The sequence below is a fragment of the Mirounga angustirostris genome, unplaced genomic scaffold (assembly GCF_029215605.1).
Source record: "Mirounga angustirostris isolate CCGP_5_RB_7025 unplaced genomic scaffold, mMirAng1.0.hap1 SCAF_2, whole genome shotgun sequence".
Taxonomy (NCBI): Eukaryota; Metazoa; Chordata; class Mammalia; order Carnivora; family Phocidae; genus Mirounga; species Mirounga angustirostris.
In genome coordinates this window covers 38,432,392-38,453,762 of record NW_026991710.1, presented here as the reverse complement: position 1 = coordinate 38,453,762, position 21,371 = coordinate 38,432,392, and the positions used below count along the sequence as shown (strand labels likewise).

At 35.5% G+C, this 21,371-nt stretch overlaps 1 protein-coding gene across 3 annotated transcripts in view; it reads left to right on the top strand.

The window, feature by feature from the left end:
* The window catches only part of GABRA2 (gamma-aminobutyric acid type A receptor subunit alpha2), a 117,354-nt gene that overhangs the window by 47,044 nt on the left and 48,939 nt on the right, over positions 1-21,371 (top strand). For all 3 annotated transcript variants that reach the window (XM_045879464.1, XM_045879463.1, XM_045879465.1), the window contains exons 3-4: positions 533-600; positions 18,902-19,122. In XM_045879464.1, coding sequence (XP_045735420.1) covers positions 533-600; positions 18,902-19,122 — 289 coding nt within the window. The remainder of the gene's footprint in view (positions 1-532; positions 601-18,901; positions 19,123-21,371) is intronic.

Here is a 21,371-nt window from a genome sequence, read left to right as displayed (position 1 = left end):
TTTATATTAACTTGAATTATATTTATTTTTAATAAATAACAATTCATTTCTGTGCTTTACTGAGAAGATATACTAATTTCCAATCTACAGACTAAACCTCTACCATCATGAGGTACCATCTGAAATATTTAGTTTAAAAACCAAATTTAGGACTATATCAAACAGCAACCATATTAACACACTGTATTTTTAGTACTGGTAGTAAATTTATTGTAAACTAGTTCAGTTAAGAGAAATTCTAAGAAACTATTAATTCTCAGAAATATGTTTAAAACAGAATGCTCTAAATCAGGCATAGTTTCCAAGTAAGAATGCCATAATACTTATAAGCATTTAGCATTTAGGATTGTGAGAACCTATGAAATAATTGAACAATATAGAAATTTTTGTTGTTGTGAAGGTTGAAAAGAAAGTAAAAAGCCATATTCCTAAATACCACACAGCTTTCTAATCATTCCATGTACTTGACCCCTTCTCTTTCAGTGGTTCTCATTATATATTATCTATATTTAATCTTTTTTTCTCATATCAGACAGTATTACTGAAGTCTTCACTAACATCTACGTGACCAGTTTTGGCCCTGTCTCAGATACAGATATGGTGAGTTTTTCATTAAATAGTATTTTTACTTCATATTATGTTCCCATTATATGGGGGGAGGTTAGAATAAACAAGCATTTTTAGTGTTATAGAATTATGTGTCTATCTCATGCCTAGTCGAGCCAAATACTTAGAGAGTTAAGGAAACTTGTTTGTATCAATGGTATGCTATTCCTCCTTGAGTGTTTATATAACCCTTTACATTTTATATTCTTTTCAGAGCTTGCCTACCTAGCTACAGTGTGGTAAACAATTAGTTAAATACAAATAATCATGTTACTGAGAACCAGTTTCTAGGATTCAAGCACCTGGTTGGCCTTTGATAAGTAAAATCTGTATGGTTTGGAGACAGCCACTTCTTACAGAATGTGCTCATGGTCAGTGTTATAAATGCAAACCTTCCATTGGCAGTAAGTGAGGTGGGTTCCTTCTCAAATTATCTAAACACATACAATACCTACAAGCTACATACATAGTAGGCATATATAAATCAATCTAAAGAAAACTAGAATCTTGACATTCTTGGATTCAATGGAATTGGTATTTATTTTTCTCTAAAATGAGATGGGTAAAAAGAGGGAAATTGGTCTGTTGGGTTAGAAACTGGCAGGCTAGAAACATCATAGATAATTAGTGATTAAGCATCAAAGTTTTAGTATTCAGTCTTCCATTTCTACTGCAAACTGTAGTGCTCAGTAATAGAAATTTTTGTTGAAGTACTTTTCATCCACCTTCCTTATGGCCCAGGAAGTGAGAATTAGAGGAACTGCCCTTATCCTTTCTTTGCTTGGTCATCCTCCATCATGTCACTTTTCCCCAACTTCTTCCCTTTCTCTGACAACCCAAGGGGAAGGACACCAAGTTTGGTGGCTTTTCACTGGGATTAATACACAAAAACTAAGTTTTCCTTTAATGCAGACATCACCAAACATTAGCCAGTTCATTGGGACCTCTCTACCTCTTCTTCAGAAAGCAGATTCGCCTTTTCTATCATTGAAAACATTCGTTTTGTCTTCCACCAGAGTCTCTTCGCTGACTTCATGGTCCTTTTCTTAAATTGACTTGGATGGCTGAAACTGTAAGGTGACACAAGGATAATGACCCCCAACTTTGGGGACATGGTTGATACCAAACGCTGGCAGGTCTTTGAAGTTCTTTCCAATTCTAATGTGAAGACTTAAGTGTTGTATGTCCCCCTCTTAACTCTAGGCTTTAGCCACAATTCCACAGCAACAGAAAAGAATCCTGCTTTCAACATAATCCTCCATCCTCCCTTGCAGTCTTCTGTGGTGACCTGAAATATTAATCTGCCTCTTTCCATAGGTCAGTTTTAAATGTACAGGAACTTGAAAGGTGACGGAGACATATTTAGCAAGAATATGCATTCCAAACATTATTGGTTGGCTATAAAGACAATGTATCTGTGCACTGTCTCAGTAGATGCTCCCAAATATTAGAGAGACTCAGTGAGAATGAGCACCTAACCTCTATATGGAATCGAGGAGAGTTAGAATTTCATCTGACACTGAAAAACTAGCAAAATAGTGTATTCGTAGTTCTTTTATGGTGATATTTGGTGCCTCATTACCAGTCAAAACAGAAAGGCAAATAATATAGGACACCAAATATCATAGTTTTCAATGTTGTGTATCTTGTGTTGTTAATATTAGTGCTCACAGTTACTTTTAATGTTTTGGGTTTTTATTTTTAATTTTTTTTGCAAAAGAAATTATTCTACCTAAAAAATCAATAATAGAAAAATATATACCTCTTTTATACATATGAAATATTTGTTTTCTGGAGGTTTTGGACAAGCTCACTCATATATTTTTGGCAAAATGTGTAAGGTGACTTTTTTCCAGTGGTGACAATGGATTAGACTAATCCTCCTCCTCTTTGTTCTCACCATACGGTCGGATTCCTAACACACATTTAGAAAGCAGGTAGGTTCAACTCAAAATGGATTAAAATCTTGAACAGAACAACTGAAACCATAAGACCACTAGAAGAAAACATGGGAGAAAAGCCACTTGACATCAGTCTTAGTAATGGTTTTTTGGATCTGAGATCAAAGGCAAAAATAAAAAAGTGGGACTACATCAAACTGAAAAGCTTTTTCACAGCAAAAGAAACCATCAACAAAATGGAAAGGCAACCTACACAATTTGGGAAAATATTTGCAAATCATATACCTGATAAGGTGGTAATAACCAAAACAAATAAAGAACTGATATAACTCAATAGCAAAAAAAATCCCCCAAACAATCCTATTTAAAAAAGGAAGACAAACTGAACAGACATTTTTACAAAGAAGATACACAGATGGCCAAAAGATACATGACAAGTACCCAACATTACTAATCATCAGGAAAATGCAAATCTTTACCACCATGAGTTATCACCTCACACCTGTTAGTATGGTTGTCATTAAAAAGACGAGATTAAGTGTTGTTTATGATGTGGAGAAAAAGGAACACTTGTGCACTGTTGGTGAAAATATTAGTTGGTGCAGCCACTATGGAAAACTGTAAGGAGACTGTTTCTCAAAATTTAAAAAGGGAACCCATTTTTTAAGATTTTATTTATTTGAGAGAGAGGGTGAGAAAGACAGCGCACAAGCAGGGGGAGCGGCAGACAGAGGGAGAAGCAGGCTTCCCGCAGAGCAGGGAGCCCAATGTAGGGCTCAATCCCAGGACCCTGGGATCATGACCTGAGCCGAAGGCAGACGCTTAACCGACTGAGCCACCTAGGTGCCCCCAAAAGGGAACTATTATATGATTCATTAATTCCATTTCTGGGTATATATTCAAAGGAAATGAAAACAGGATTTCAAAGAGATTTCTGCACTCCCATGTTCATTGCAGCATTATTCATAAGAGCCAAGAAATGAAAACATTATATATATTATACATATATATAGTTCATATATAATTCATATGTTATATATATGCGAATATTTTTTGGCCATGGGAAAAAAAAACAAAATCTGGATTTGTGGCAACATGGGTGGACCTTGAGGGTATTAAGTGAAATAAGCCAAACAGAGAAAAACAAAAACTGTATGATATCACTTACACATGGAATAAATCTTTTTAAATTCAAACTCAGAAACAAGAGTAGATAAGTAGTTGCCAGGGGTTGGGGGTGGGGTAATAGGGAGAGGCTGGTAAAAGAGTATAAATTTTCAGCTACAAGATGAATAAGGTCTGAAGATCTAATGTAAAACATGGTGACTATAGTTAATAACACTATTGTATAATTGAAATTTGCTAAGAGAGTAGAGCTTAAATGTTCTCACACACACAAAAAGATAAATATAAGTTGATGGATGTGTTAATTAACTAGATGGGGGAATGCTTTCACAATGTATATGTATATCAATCACTATTGTGTACACTTTAAATAGCTTATAATTTTATTTGTCAATTATATCTTAGTAAAGCTGTTAGAAAAAAGGAAAAGAAACTGTGATCACTTAGGATCATTTAGTAAGTGTTTCCATGTAGAAATTCCTTGCAGGCATTTGTTGGGAAATTTATATGTTTTTACAAATCCTAAATTCTGGGAAAAAATCAAGTAAGGAGAAAATGGGAAAAGCATTATAATTCTCCAGCAAGAATGAAAGCTTAACAGTCAACATAGGAAGGAATCCACTGATGTCAAGGTGAAATGCAGCTCAGGGAATGCTGACATGTGAAGTTGAAGACTCAAAGGTTAAGGACAGCCTGCCCCAGAACTGGGACAGGATCACGTGCGGGTGAAGCAGTCATTATCAGGCAATCATGCTCCCAGCGGTTATGGGTCTGTGGTTCTGTTTGCTGCTGTCATTCTTAAAAATAGGGTACATTTTAACAAGCTGATGCAAAAAAAATAAAAGTAAAAAGCTGGTAGCTGTTGTTAGGTATGCGGTCATTAGCAACAGAACAAATTTAAACTCTTTCAACTGAATTGAATTAAAAATTTTGCCCTCTTCAGTGAATCTAGCTCAAGAACTTTAAAACATTTCAGCAGGCTCCAGATCTGCTTCATATTTGGGAGGACCCTCCTACACATTATATTGAACATTAAAATGCACTCACAATCCAAATGATATAGGTTAAATTGAGCTAAAGTAGAGTTGTAGTTGGAAACATTTAAATAAAAAATTACTTTGATTTTTTTACTTTTCCTTTTCTATTTTGTGGTGTGTGTGTGTGTGTGTGTGTAATGTGCATGTGCACTTGTATGTAGAGATAGTCCCTAAAATGAAGTACCTATTTAACATCTTGATAGGCTCTTGAGACATTTGAAGGCCCTAGACCTTTTTCCTAATGATTCATTTTCCTTGAATTACCTAGCCTAACATGGTCCTATAGAATTCTTTTGGTCATGTCAGATTTTCTACATTATTTCCATCTTTTTTTACCTTGTTTACTCAGTCTTACCAGTAGTTGGCTTGGAGGAAGTCTGGTGAATTGCAAGACCAACAAGGGGGCACATACTTTGTCATCAGAGTCCAGTCAGAGGAAAGGATCTATAACAGTAGTATGAACAGGGAAAATCTAATAAAGTGAATTATTAATTAGAACAAGGTGCTTTAATAATGAAACAGGGTAAAAGAAGGCTTTAAGTAATTCAGAACTAGTAAATGCAGAAAGCAGCATCTACCTTTAGGGGTGAAGCATCAGAAACAAGGAACACACAGACACACACACACATATTGTAAACCTATTAGGGAAAACAGAACTCAACTTAAAAATATATACATTTTATAAAGAGAAATGACTTGGTCTTCATCATCACCAAATGGAATGATTTTCAATCTTGATATTACTTTTGCTGGAAAGCAAGATAAATAATGAGGAAAAATTTGAATTTATGTCAGTATAGATAGCCAAGAAATGAAACTTATATGTAACACTCTAAAGAGGAAGAAATTGATTATATGTGGAAGGAAGACACATTATTATTAACCATACGTGCAAGTGGACATGAAGATATCTAACTCACGTCTTACAGAAGCAGTTTGGTAATGAGAAAAAAGTAAAGAATAAATTTAATTTCACTTTTAATAGCTTAGCTGATACACTCATTTCTCTGCAGTATGCATAGACCCAAACCCCTACATCCTGTTCAGGTCAGTGATGTAGATTCGTTGTGACATTAGCCTGAGAGGAAACAGCGGCATAGCAAAAAGAATTAAGAACCAAAAGAACACATGCACACACGTACACTCTGCTATCTCAGAATCATTAACTAGTGTGATTGTCCAAAGAAAGTTGCAGATCTAAATTATAAAGATTCTAATTACAGTGTCTGCGATTAAGTTTAAAAATCTTTTATTTCAACATTAAAAAAATTCATGAGTAAGAAGGTAATTAAAGCAGGGAATGTACTAGTAGACAGTTGACAAAGTTTGTAGTGGGCATGTGCATTTTAGCAATTTATAACTCATTCCTCTGTTATTTTGTTTTTTCTTTGATCCTTAGTTTCTATATAGGTCTTTTCCCATATTAGTAAACATTTTCACTGTGTGTGCATATTCTTCAGTCATAAGTGGTATGGCTACCAATAACTGCACTAAAACCTAAACTAAGAACCTCAGCCCAAATGGTAATCTCTTGCAGTGTTAGGGTTAGAAATGGATCAGTGCAAACTTTGAAATCACCTCAAGATTTCTGAACCTGAGTTTCCCATTAGGCTATTAAGAAGCAAGCAGTCAGGTCGGTGTATTGATCATTTAAATCCCCTTGGTTAATACTTTTCTGTCCCTTTGAAAACAGAGTGCATTATCTCTTAGACTTGCCAGAAGCTGTGGAGATATTATGTATTTTGGTGGTTAACGTCTTAAGGAGGTTTAGAGAGTTATTAGATCTCGACACTTGGTCAAAAATTGACACGGGACTTAGGTGTTAACCCTTATCAGAAGTTGTCATTTGTAAATGTAGCTAGATAAGGAAACATGTTATAAACATGGCAAATACTGTTTACCACAAGTAATGTAGTCATTTTACTTCAAAGTTGGCATGTAGAAGTTGATTACTGGAAAGTTATTGATATTTTGGAAGGATAGAAATTAGACTTTGAGAGCATTCATTCACTCAATCAATATTTTCCAGTATCCTCTTAGAGTTTTTAATAATGCCCCTTAAATTGTGATTCATAGACACTTGGATTGGATTTTTTCCTGGGTTCCTTCTACAATCTGTGGAATCATAATTGCTAGTTGTGGGGTATGCCAGTCTGTGTTTTAACAGGTTAAGGTATTTGACTTTATGCTGAAGGCAGCAAAAAGCCATTTTAGGGTAGGGGGTTGGGGTAATATAGAGAGCATGTGATGGAGTCAGATTTTCTGCAATCCAATAATTTGTATTAGAGGATAGGGAAAGGAAAAAATAGTTTGAAAGCTGTTTTATTACACACAAGAATGACTGTGGACTGGGCCAGAGTAGTGGTACCAAAGATGGAAAAACTGAAAAGATTTAGAAGATCTCCACATGGTAGAATTAGTTAGACTTGGTGATCTGTTGGATGTAGGGGTTGAAGGAAGCACAGGATGAAGTCTTGGGAGATTGGGTGGGTGGTACCATTCACTGGGATACGATACACAGGAGGAAAACTTTACTTTGCTGTTGTTTTGGTGTTCTGACTATGAGTACTTAGGTTTTGGATACACTGAGTTTGGGTCTTTGTGAGAGATTTGATTGGAGATGTCTAGGTGCAGACATATATCCAGAGCTTGGGAGAAAGGCTGGAGTGCAGAGGGTTTGGGGAGCCATCTGATGGTAGTTGAAACCATGGGCATGTATAGCTTGTGCAAGAAAGAGATTTCCAGTGAAATGGTCGTTGTACTTTCACAGAAACTCTAGAATACAAGAGAATAAAACAGATTTTAGAGGAGACTGAGAAGCAGCTATGGGTGTCTGTCAACATGAAAGGGGATTTCCTTCTCTGAAACAGACTGTTTTGATCCTTAACAACAAAGGTTAGAAACCACTGCTTTTCTTCCTTATCAGATGCAATGATGCACAATAGTCAGATATTTGTATCACTTACAGCTCTCTGTCAAGGTAGGATTCTGTACACTGATGGTGATATTGTTCATTTGGTAATCTACCCTAGGGAGGGGGTTAACAGTTTCAGAAAAGAGGGCAAATAAAGGCAGTTTGACGAGCTTGACTCCATCCTACCTTCCTGCAAGAGGGAGGGTTCAGGTGATAGTTCTCTTGACTTCCTATGGAGAGGGGCATTGCTTGACATTCCCCCATTCCTTTTTGTAAACCAAATAATAAACAGCTATAATTTCTGAACATGAAATGATTTTTTAAAAATTAAAATTGCAGAGGTTGTGTGTTTTTCCCCCAGGTTTCAAGGGTAGAATCTGTCTTCCGGGGGGAGCCACATAGAATTTGTTTGCCCTAGTCAAGAATAATAAATATTGTCTATTGGTGCTACTCCCGTATATTTACTGTTACGTGTAGGTTGTTGGCAGACACAAAAGGTCTCAGATCCCATGGCAAGGATTTTCCCAATGGTTTCCTACAACACCAGGAGAATATAGTTGAATACCAATGCAAGAGAGCGCTACAAAAATAGGGAGAGAACAAGGGTGTCATATGTTATGGAAAAGCCAAGAAAAGGATTCAGATGTGTCATTAGATGAAGAACACGGAGGTATTTGCTGATCGTGGTAAAAGCAACCAGATTGCAGTGGGTTGAGCATGTGGGAGGTGAGGAAATGGAGAAATCGTGGAGGCACCATTTTTAAGCAACATGGTTGAGGAGAGGAGGCGAGACAGAGGGCAGTAGCTGTAAGGCATTATAACTATCAGTGAGGTTTTTCTTTTTAAAGATTGCATTGAACTTCTCACTGTTTTCTGAACATGCCATTATCTTTAACAACTCTGTGGAGATGTTTTTCACTTTTCTTGTGATGCTTCCCTCCTCCTTTGCCAACAGATCTTTCATTTATTGAAGGCCAAGCTCAAATTTCATCTTCTCCCATGTCTTTGTCAGCTACTCCAAGTAGGGTCAGTCTTTCTTGTCCTTGTGTTCCACCACATGGTGTACTCACGTTTTTATGCCTTTACATACTGGATTATAAAAATCTTTTATGTGTCTTTCTTCTTTACTGCCGTCTGAGCCACTCTAAGGCGTGAGTTGTGTTTGTTCATTTCAACAAGACTTACTAAGTACGTGCTCTGTGTCTGCCACCATGTGGGAGCTGAAATCCCTAAGTGTAACCAGTGCTTGCCCTCAAGTTGTTCACAGTGATGTGGGGAAACAGCTAAGAAAAGTTATCAACTTTGAAACAGTGGGATCATGCTTTTATTGAAGTATTTATAGATGACAGTGTAGTAGAGGGTATGTGGGTATAGGATATCTATATCTGAGAAGGTTTCTAGGAAAAGATAACTGAAGAGGACAAATGAGGGGAGTGTTTTAGCACAAACTGGAAGGGCTGGTTGAATTTAGTAAAATGCAAAAATTCAGTGTGAATCGAGCCTACAACGCTTCAAGGGATCTGGCGGGGGGAGGGAGGGAGATGAGGCTAGAAAAGAACACAGAGCCAGATCATGAAGGCCTTATGGCCAATTGCCCAAAAAAGAGAGCTGCAAAACCATCCCCAAATGAAACTTTAACTAAAACACAGTAGATCTCTTTTACCAGAGGATTGGTTATGGCATAGCTTTTTTGATATGTGTCAACATTCTTTAAAATGTAACTACTGTAAAGAATAAAAGACTACTGTGGTTAGTTTAATATAGTTACACAAGCACACACATGCAAACATTACACACTTCACACTTGTTAAATTTAAGGATTGGGGTATTGTGTGCAGGTGACTGTTTGCCATAAGATATCTGGGAGCTTACCTACCATATGCCTTCTGCTGATGCCTTTCTCCTTATGGAATTAGAGCTCTTCTTGCCCAGAATCCTTGTTACTACATTTAATTTCTAATGATGCCTCTCTTTCATTCGTTCATTGACTAATTATTATTTCCTATGTTCCGGGCAGTTTGTTAGATGCTGGTGTTAGAGCATTGAAGAAGGTGATCACAGTCCTTGTTAGCGTGAAATAAAAGTTGGCCAAATGTAGGGACTGGCAGGGAAGAGCCTCTGCAGCAGAGATCAGTCAGTTTGGGGAGTTAGTTGGAACATCACACATCAGAGGCCCCGCAGAATCAGTATTGCTCCAGGCAGAGTGGAGTGGGAGGGTGGGGATTGCCAAACACCAGGCTAGAGAGGAAAGGGAGGGAGAGATCATGCTGGGACTTGGATGCTGTAAGAAAGTGTCTGGACTTCACCCCAAGGGCTTTAGAAATTCAACTGACCAAATTCAACAACACTTCAGTTTTGGATCTCCTTCCCCCTGCAACATCGTGACAATATCTTGAGTGTACCCTGCACCTTTCTGTTCACTTTCAAATATCAAAGAGTCCGGTGCAGGCCAATTCAAACATCAGTCTTTTATGCTAGTTAGATCTTCTTTCCTTTTTGCAGCCATGTTCACAGCTAAGGGATGTGCAGTGGGCAAAAGGCTATGATCTGCTCTTCCTCTCCTCTTTCTGGGTCTGCCAGAGTTGAGGCAAGGGAAAGAGAGATTATTAAAATGGAGGAAAATATGTTTTTACTTAGCTTGTCCTGTTGGTGGTTCTCTCTTGGCAATTCGTTCCATTTGTCTAGCTGGCAAATGCAGGCTCTCTCATGGAGCTCATTTGTGACTTCTTCTCAGCGACCTCTTTAGAGCCCAAAATACCACCACACAGGTGGCTTATTCTTTAATGGACTTTCTGTAGCTCAGCCCACGCTCTTGGCACTTTACTTTGTGACCTTTTGCTGCTGGGTGTCCCTCACTTGTAAGACGGTCCTGTGGTTGAGTATGGGGAATGGGGGGAGAAATATATTTTGAAGGTGATTTATATCAAGCTACCTTCCTTAATGTCTAAACTGTTTCTAAGAACTTTACACATATTGTCCACTTTGTCCTTATAAGAAGTAGGTTTTATTATTACCACCATTTTATAGATAAGTCAACTGCAATAGTGAGATTAAAAAACCTGCTCAAGTCAAGTACTCTAATCAACCCAACCTCAGGGCCCAAGCTCTTAACATCTCTTTTATATTACTTAATTTATTATTTTTGTTATCTTTTGATCTAATGTTTAAGTCAGTTTTCAATGTGGAAAGAAGACTTTGACAGAGATTCTAAAACTCCATTCTCAGCTCTGCACTTAAATTCTCTCTGTAACCTTCCATCGTCCGTGACTAACATCTATTTACTGGTCTATAAAAGATGGAAATCTCACTCTGACGTCCTGCCTTCAAGGATTATTTTTACGTATGATGTAACAAAAAGGGCATGGTGTTAGGAAGCACAACTGAATTCAAAGTCTGGCATTCTCTCTCTTTTTAAATGGTTACGGTTTCTGAGGTATTTTCCACCTGTGAAATTAGGATATTTTGCATATTTTAATATGGTTATTGTGAAGTTTAAAAATTATATTAAAGTGAATTGCAATTAACTAATAACTATTCATCATTTTGAATATTTTATTTAGATATATTTTGATAATCTACTATCAGATTCTGAATCTGTAGTACCAGTTTTTAATTTGTTCGTGAAACTTGCCTAGCCCCTAGTTGCAAAGAGAAAGTCTAGACGCCTTACTTGCACAATGGTTAGAGCGTGCAATAGCTGTGGTATTCTGAGTCTCTGTTTGTGTGAGTTTCTTTGCATAATAGGGTTTTATGATCTTGTATTAATTGATTGGCACTCTGCTGCTCTGTTCTAAAGCTTCTCCTTTTTTTTTTTTGCAATTTTTGCAATGCTAATACTGGGCTACATGTACTGTTCATACCCCTTTTGAGTACCAGCTGGAAGTGTTTGAGCTTAACCATTCTTGTATATTCCAAGGGTGTTTTTTCTTTAATAGCTACATACCTGCTTCATGAACCACATTTTTCTTTGTTATAGAAGAAATACACTGGTTGGAATTTACTCAAAGGAGACTAACATTTATTAGCAAAAAGGTAAAATGAAATAAATTTTGGTACTTTAAAATATGTTCAGTAAATCAAGGTAAATGAGAAATCACCCCAAGAGCAGTCCTGCAATTTGGTTATGTTTCAGTGAGTAGATCGAATTCTTCAGAAATTGGCTACATGCATTGACGTATAATTAATGTAGACAGGCACTAAAAAATACTCTGCCTTCACTAAGTTAACATGCTCTTGAAATCATGTTTATACAATGAACTGTGCAATAAAGAGTGATTTCCTTGTTTGCAATACCAATTACGGAAATAATACTTACTGGTAGTTAAAACATTGGACTGGAAATTGTATCCTTATATGGGTTCTGCCCCTACCAAGTTTGGAAACAGGAAACTGATGCAATTTATCTATAACCCCATCTATAAAAAGGAGAATTTGGATGAAGTTTCCTTTAAAGAATTTTTCAAATCTTGAGGTGTGTGGATTCTTCAACTCTTCAGTCTCACCCAACAGTCAGTCACGTCTCCTGAGCATAGAATAGCTGCATGCTGATGTCTTTGTGAATTTTTTGGTTTCTTTCTAATTTTGCTTCTTAGTTGTTTGTATATTCCCTGAGGGACTTTGTAGTTGATCTTGTAGTTATTTATTCCTTTTAGAATCTCAATTCATGGGTCCAAGTCTTAAGTTTATATGAAGAAATTGCATTATTTTTGATTTCTGGCAATTTTCTTGTAACGCACGAATCAAGCAATGACTTACTCTATTAGTACATATTCATGGCAAACCTGAGGTTTATTTTAAGGAATCTTTCAAGAAAATTATTTTCAAATGCTGAGAATATGCATTTTATATGTATTTAAAGGTGATCAAGTGCAAGTAATTTGGAAATCCTGTTATTCTTATGCAATAATGGGTATGCAATAAATATTATTTGATTGAAATACTCCTTACCCTGCCTTTTTAATCTAGAAAATAAAACCGCAAAAACTAGTGAATCAACTGTATTTATTTATATATTTATATATCTGTACACTTTTTATTAATATATTAAGATATAAGCACCAATGCAGAAATTGGAAAAATAAAAGGTAAAACGCATATTATTTCATAATTATATTTATTTATTAAGTAGATTTATTTTTGCTCTCACTTAAGATTGCTATTCATAATATTTTAGCAATTAATCTATTTAAATGTACTTTATTATTTTTTTTTTAATTTTTTTTTTTTTGGATTTTTTTTTTTTTTAAGATTTTATTTATTTGCGAGAGAGAGAATGAGAGACAGAGAGCATGAGAGGGAAGAGGGTCAGAGGGAGAAGCAGACTCCCTGCTGAGCAGGAAGCCCGATGTGGGACTCGATCCCGGGACTCCAGGATCATGACCTGAGCCGAAGGCAGTCGCTCAACCAACTGAGCCACCCAGGCGCCCTGCTTTATTATTTTTAAATATCTTTCTTAAGTACTTTAAAATAATAACAAAGATCTGATTCTAAATTTATATTTTAATACTCATTTTGATTATTTGTAAATGAAAAAGATATATAAATTCAAATTTAAAAAATGCATCATTGGCTATTGGTTACTGAACCATCATGCTAATTTTTAAAAACTCATCCACCAATTCTAGATGCTTCTCATGTTCTGAATGTTTAGTTTTTAAAACAACTTGCCATTAGCAATGGCCTTATGCCACAGTAACCAGTATTTCAAGGTACAATATGTGCTTAAGATGAATGTCATCATTAAGAAACAGTGGTTATAAATTCATATTTTAAATAGCCTCATTGATAATTATAAATTTGCTTTGCAGATTTCTTTTTAGACTTGATTAGTTCACTATTCTTTATGTGGCTAATGAAGACCTCATGTTAGGCGTAGAACTGATATTCCTTGTTTGCTGTTGTTGTCCACTTGCGCTTGTGTAATGATTAGTGTTTTCTTCAATCCATGCTGTCATTTCACAATGATCTTTTGAAGCCATTTATCTGTGTTAGAGTTAGTTTAATCAAAACTAAATACTATAACTTGCAAATTCACCTGATTCCAAATCATGAAACACTGAGAGCAAATGGAGGAGACATCACTTGACCATTCCTCTTGTGTCTTCTTCTCTTCCCATAGAATGGCTTACCTATATGACCAGCATTGACTTATGGGCAGAGTGAGAGAGCCAATATCATTCTTTTTTTTTTTTTAAGATCTTATTTATTTATTTGACAGAGAGAGACACAGCGAGAGAGGGAACACAAGCAGGGGGAGTGGGAGAGGGAGAAGCAGGCTTCCCGCGGAGCAGGGAGCCCGATGCGGGGCTCGATCCCAGCACCCCGGGATCATGACCTGAGCCGAAGGCAGACGCTTAACGACTGAGCTACCCAGGCACCCCGCCAATATCATTCTTTATATTATCTATTAACAAAGCTTCACTTCTTATATTTAGATAAGAATTCTATTTAAAGATAAAGATTCTATATTTTCTTCTTACAGCTAAAAGGATGTACATACCACACTTTGTAAACCAGTGCTCTAAGCTGAATATCCTGTTTGTGCTTGCAGTATCTCTCTTCATTTAGCTACAATACAGTTGATTACAGTTATATTTACTGACTTAAAGCCAACCTGTCCCCCTGATATTAGACCCATGTAACTTTCATTAGAGTCACATGATGAAGTAAGGTTTCATATGTTCTCAAACTCTTTATTCATTCACAAAAATCTTTAATTTTCTCTTACGAGGGCTAGTGTGAAAGGTTGCAGTCATGGCCCCCATTCTTTACCCCTTTTTATATCCACATCTTTTTCCATTTAACTATATAATGCCCTTCCACTGAGAGTGGGGTGACTTGCTATAATACTTGTCACTAAATTCAACCATGTGACTTGCTTTGGCCAGTGGGACGTTAACAGACATTATACAAGTGATGACTTGAAATGCCACTAGGGTTTGTTCTTTGGTACTTCTGCCATTGTCATGAGAAAGATAAGCCCAGGGTAGCCTTGTGGTCCCTGGTGGAGAATAAGAGGCACATGGAGCAGAGCTGAGTTGCCCCAGTGGTCCTACACAATGACAGCCTAAACCAGCCAATGGCCAGTTAACCCACAGATGCACGAGCGAGAACTGCTGAGGTCAACAGAGTCCAGGTGAGATCACCTGACCCCCAGTCTTCTGGGGTAATAATAAATGGTTGCTGTTAAAAGCTACTTCATTTTAGGTGTTTTTTTTTACACAGCAATATCTAAATGATATTAACTAGTTTCTAGGTTTTACTGATTAAACTCTGATTTCCCTTAATGCCATTTACAACCTCAGGAGTAGGGAGAGTACTTTAACTTCCCCATTTGTACCTTCTGTTCACTCTTCGACCCATTGCATTCTGCCCTCTGAACTCTCTTTTCTAAACTAAGCTCAAGATCTTTCAGCACTGTTTGACACTGTTTATTTCTACATGCTTCTTAAATTTTCTTTTTTCTTAGTTTGGTATTTTTCTTTCCTGCTACTCTGTGTGTGTGTGTATTTGTGTTCTTCAGTGGTTCATTTTCTTTAATTTTCTAGAGTTTTTTCTTCTTTATTTTCATAAGTTAATCATGACATCTATACAAGTGATCCCTTCTATATTCATAATTTTAATTGTCACTGCTAAAAACAATATAGCCTGGGGATATGTCCGATATATTAGTGATCAAGTTAAATGTAAATGGACTGAATTACTATTATCTCCAAAGCTGTTTTTAATAAATTGGAAATGGTATCTTCAGAACATAGTCTCTTATTAAAACACAGTAAAATTAAGCATCAATGACAAAAACATAATTAAGGAAACCAACATACTTGGAAATACAAAAACACTTCACAGTATTTCCTACATAAAGAAAAAGAAAAGTCATATGGGAATTAAAAATTGTCTTTGACTGAATAATCCTGAAAATACTATTAATTATACTTATTATATAGCTGTAGTAATCATGACTTTGGAATTAATGCAGGGATAGATAAACAATAGAAAAGAAGAGAAATCTCAGAAACATGTCCATACCTATATGGACACTATATTAATGAGAGAAATGCCATTACAAATCTGTGGAGAAAGATGAATCAGTCAATAAATGGTAGTAGAAAGTTGTTTTTCCATTTGAAAACAAACAAAAAAATAACATTGAATCTTTATCTCATGGAATACATAATAATTCCATGACCTAAAGATGTTAAAAAGCTGAACTTTTACATCTTTAGAAGAAATGTACAGGGATATATTTATGATATTTGCATACCTTTATAATCTTTATTATAATTCTTACTGAGTAGTATATTTAATAAAATATTTATGTGTAGAAAATGTAAATAATTTCTATAACTCAATAAGAAAAAGGCAACCTAAAGGGAAACTGAGTACATGAAATAAACAGACTCTTCATAAAAAAGTTGAGTGTTTAATAAATATATGAAAATGTGCTGAATTTCACTAGTCAATAGAGAAATCCCAATGGTAGCAGTATCAGCCATTTCACACTAATCATAATGGCTAAAATGAAATATTCTACTTATATCAAGTTGTAGAGAAACAAGAGAGTTCATGTGTATAGACCTCTAGGATTTCAATTTGAAAATATCTTGTTACGTTGAGGATGTACATATAATACATTCCGGTAATCCCACTTGTAGATTTACTCTAGAGCAGTGGTGGGCATACCGTGGTCCATGGGCCAAATCCTATCAATTACCTATTTTTATGGGAATACAGCCACTCTGACTCATTTATGTATCATCGGTGAAGGCTTTCACACTACAGTAGCAAAGTTGGGTGGTTGTGATACCACACGACCTGTAAAGCCTACAGTGTTTACTAATTGACCCCTTGTGGAGAAAGTTTGCTCTGGTTTAGAGTAACTCTTAGGTCTTTGCCCTAAAAGTGTAGTATAATAATGCTTATAGCAGTATTGCTTGCCATAGTGACAGATTGGAAGTAGAAAAAAAATTAAGAACATAAAAAAGGATGAATGTTGTGAAATATTCTTAAAAGATAATGCTATGTAGCGATGAAAATGAATCAAAGTACTAGATAGGTTGCCATGAATGAATTGTAATAATGTAACTAAAAAAGTCAGGGTTAGGAAAGTATATACACTATGTGATACCATTTACATAAATGTTGAAAATGTGACCTGGAAACACATATATTTATGCAGTAAATATTTAAGCACATGTATGGGAATGATAAACACCAAATCCAAGATAATTATTTTCCCGGAGAGTTAGGGGAATATGATTGAGGAGGAATAAATGAGAGAGAAGTCTTCAGTAATATTTGTGACGGCATTTCTACCGGTAATAGTTCCAAGATGTTTAGGATAGTCTTTATATTCTCATACATGTCTGAAAACTATCTAAGATAATACACAAATGAAAGCCACGGTGCCTTTTGTGAAGATTTGCAGGCTTGTCTGGAGACAGAGGAACAAACATAAAATTGCAGCATGTTATCTTATAGTAATAGAAGGCTTTACGAGTAATGCAGATACACAGACATCTGGCTGTGTATTTTCTGGATGTTCAAAGGACTGGGAGTGTGATTGTGAGTAGTTCCTGACTCACGCAGGCAGGAAACTTACTTTAGGTGAGAAATGGTAAGAAGTGGAGATTGTTCAAATTGCTTACCACACAATGTGAGTGCCTGGTTGGAGTGGATGGGGAAGAAAAAGGCACAGATCATTCTCGATAGGTTGACAGACACATTCGGGACACCATGGATGTTCAGAAACAGGGTTCCTGAAAACACTTTTTCAAAAGAACTCGCCTGAAACTTCCTGTTTATAAACCTTGCGTATCTCCTATGGGGTAAGTCTGCAGGAAACGATTGCCTTAGCAACAGCTTCTGAAACAGATAAAACCTATCATAATTTTATAGAAATGGAACATTTGAGTTTGATGTTTTATCAAAAGTTGTAAAATGCATTCAATTTTCCTGGACAAATAAATGTCTTATGGATTCAGATTAGGCTTGGATTTGAGGGAACCATAGTTGGAAAGAAACACTTGCATAAAAACTTAGATAGTGAAGACTCATCTCTCAATCTAGATGTTTTTTAAAAACTGTGTTATATCTATAAGGAATTAAACATTTTAAAATAGGACTAAACCACTGAGAGTGTGTCAATTCAATCATGACGTTGTCTCCTAAGGATCAGGGACACAGCCCCGAGCCATTGCTTATTTCCTGTTCATATGTCATGGCTTATGGCTGATACTCTCTTCATCGATTCTTTTTGAGAGATCACTGGAATCATTTACTTAATTAAAGTTTGTACAAATAATTTGATATTTTCATAAGTATATGGCCTTTTTAATCTGTCCTTTTTTATATGCGTAATTTTAGTTGAATGAAATTGCCATTTGTTACGGTGTTATTTCAAATGTGATGACTGACTTTGGGCTCAAAGGAAAGTTTCTGAATTCCCATTCTCAGGTGTGTAATTGAATATTTTGGTGATCTATCATGTGAGTGCACAAACACACATTGACAAAAATTTTAATATCGAATAGATTGTCAGTATTAATCACAATTGTGAATTGTACCTCTTGTCTAAAATGTATACATTCTCTTCTAAGACAGAAAGAGAGAGAGAGGAAAGCAGGGAGCAGGGGAATGTCATATTCTGTATGAATATTCAAAAGTACATTTTAACCTGAGGGCATTTACTTGCAAAATATTTGTATTTTAAGTATTACACTAACTTGTCTAAGTATTTTTATTACAACTAATTTAATAAAATAAACTCTATTGACATTATCATCCCCTAATACATTCTTGCTAGCAATATGGTATCTCACCATTTTTTAGGATTGAAAAAGAAATATGATATTTTGTAGTTCCTTTGGCAACAGCAGATGATGACTCATACAGATTTGACAGTATGTTTAATAGTTGTTTCTTTTTTCCTTCTTTTTTTTTGGCTACTGAGAAGGCTGCCTGCGTACTCTTTCTTGAGATAAACTACTTAGAACAATAACCAAGACCCTGCTCCCAAGCATGCTCCCCTTGTAAGTTATAGGATGCAGAAAAGCAGTTTAAGACCTTGTTCAATTGAAAGAAGCCAGAATAAAGTAGATTTATTCTTTTCTTTTTCTAATATGTAGCTAACTGTGTAAACACACATGCTAATCTCATTGTAAGTGACAATCTTTATTGATAAATAATCTTTCAAAACTTACTTCTGTCAGTAATCTCTCTTTTTAAACTATTTTTATTATTATTTTTGTTGGAATTTTATAGTGACCTTGTATTTGAAACATTTATTATTTTCCAAAGTATTCTATTTTATATTTCAGGAATATACAATTGATGTTTTCTTTCGACAAAAATGGAAAGATGAACGCTTAAAATTTAAAGGTCCTATGAACATTCTTCGACTTAACAATTTAATGGCTAGCAAAATCTGGACTCCTGATACCTTCTTTCACAATGGGAAAAAATCAGTAGCTCATAATATGACAATGCCAAATAAGCTTCTTCGAATCCAGGATGATGGGACTCTGCTGTACACAATGAGGTATGTTTTCAGGTTTGGTATGTTGCATTTAAATACTGAGAAATCCACGTATTAAACAACCAGCCAACCTAGCTGTCAAGTATTAGCACAAATTGAACATTTTTATAACAGATTATTGAGGTACCCATAGCATGCTTTGTAAATCCCTGGATATTAAAATATGATAAAATAGGGGCGCCTGAGTGACTCAGTCAGTCAAGCATGTGACTCCTGATTTCTGCTCAGGTCATGATCTCAGGGCCTCGAGATTTAGCCCCGTGTTGGGCTTTGTGCTGGGTGTGGAGCCTGCTTGAGATTTTCTCTCTCTCTCTCTCTCTCTCCCTCCCTCTGCCCCTCCCCCGCAACTCATGCAAATTTGTGCACATGCTCTCTTTCTCTCAAAAAAAAAAAAAATAGTGTTTATGAGATTGATTCTCATCTTAGTGTTAAAACTTAAGCATCTTAAGTTTTAAGAATTGATTGTTTTTGGCTATTTCTTTTTCACACTACTATTTTAATTAAGTACAGCTTGAATATCATGATTTAAAATGTCCTTTATACCATCATGTAATTTTATTTTTAATATTTCATCAGATATGCCATCAAAATTTTAAGTGATTTAAGCAAGGATTTACTTAATATTTTGATCCTCCTTATAAAGTTAATCTAAAGAAAAAAAACTTTTTTTAAAGAGGTAGTTTTTATTTAACAAGGTTTACAAGTACCATAAGCATATGTATTAGATTGAACAATAATAATTGCCATTTTGTAAGTCAGATAGTATCATGTAGCATAAATTTCATATGATTCAACCTTTAAAAAATTATCTAAAGAAGGGCACCTGGTTGGCTCAGTCAGTTAGACATCTGACTTTGGCTCAGGTCATGATCTCAGGGTCCTGGGATGGAACCCAGTGTCAAGCTCCCAGCTTGGTGGGGAATCTGCTTCTCCCTCTCCCTCTGCCCCTCCCTCACTCATGCTCTCTCTCTTTCTCTCTCAAATAAATAAATAAAATCTTTTTTAAAAATTAAAGAAATATACAGTTGCTGACTGTATATATAGTGTAGCAACTATTCCATTTTAACTCTTCTCATGAATTAAGCTTTTAAAATAAGTTACATATATATATGTAACTATATACATACATACACACACATATATATATAAGTTATATATAACTTATTATATATATATATATATATATATATATATATATATATGAAGGGGGTGGAAATCAGAGGGAGAGACAAACCATGAGAGACGATGGACTCTGAAAAACAAACTGAGGGTTCTAGAGGGGAGGGGGTGAGAGGATGGGTTAGCCTGGTGATGGGTATTAAAGAGGGCACGTATTGAATGGAGCACTGAGTGTTCTACACAAACAATGAATCATGGAACACTACATCAAAAACTAATGGTGTAATGTATGGTGATTAACATAACAATAAAAAATTTTTAAAAATAAGTTACTTATATAAGAAAGAAAACAATCACAAATCTAATAAAGTGATGTGTAATCTAAAATTTAAATGCTTAATAAAGGCTTTAAAGCATGGGTAACTTTTACCAGCATTAAATATAGATTAGACATGTGTTCTAGACATCTGATGTGTTATTATTTCATATGAAATGTTAGGTGGTGGGTTTCAGTTGTGTAAGTTATTTAAGAAGGGGCAAAAATACAATCTTGATCTTTAAAGAAAAAACTCTTGAGGATTCATTACTAAATGACCATTGCCTAAAATAAAAGTGCTAGCTATTCTTTGCCTCTCTCTCTGAATCTTACAATACAGATGCAGTATCCCGGTTGGTTTTACACTTTGAACATTCCTGTGGATTAAGACAATGATGGAAATTTTGACTTTAAACAAAATGTTGGCAGAGAACACACAGTTTTGGAAAATATTGCATGGAGCTCTACTTACATACTATCTTAGAAGTATATAAGTTATAATTAAATGTTGGCCACATTTGTTTTGCTCATCATAAGAGTCTTCTATAAGTTCAATTTAATACCATTTCTATCCATTTTACCTGTGTGTGAAATGGAATAATTGATGACTGTCTTTATAAAAAGTTTGCTATGATTAATCTTTTTTTTGCTATGATTAATCTTTAATCCATGTACCTGTATACAGTATGTGATATTCATTCACAGTTGACATATTTTTGGAGGGAGTTCCTGTGAGCTAGTATTGAATTCTTATATCAGTTTTGCTATATGGTTGCTGATGACATGAAGGAGGAAAATAGCATTCTTTTCATGATAG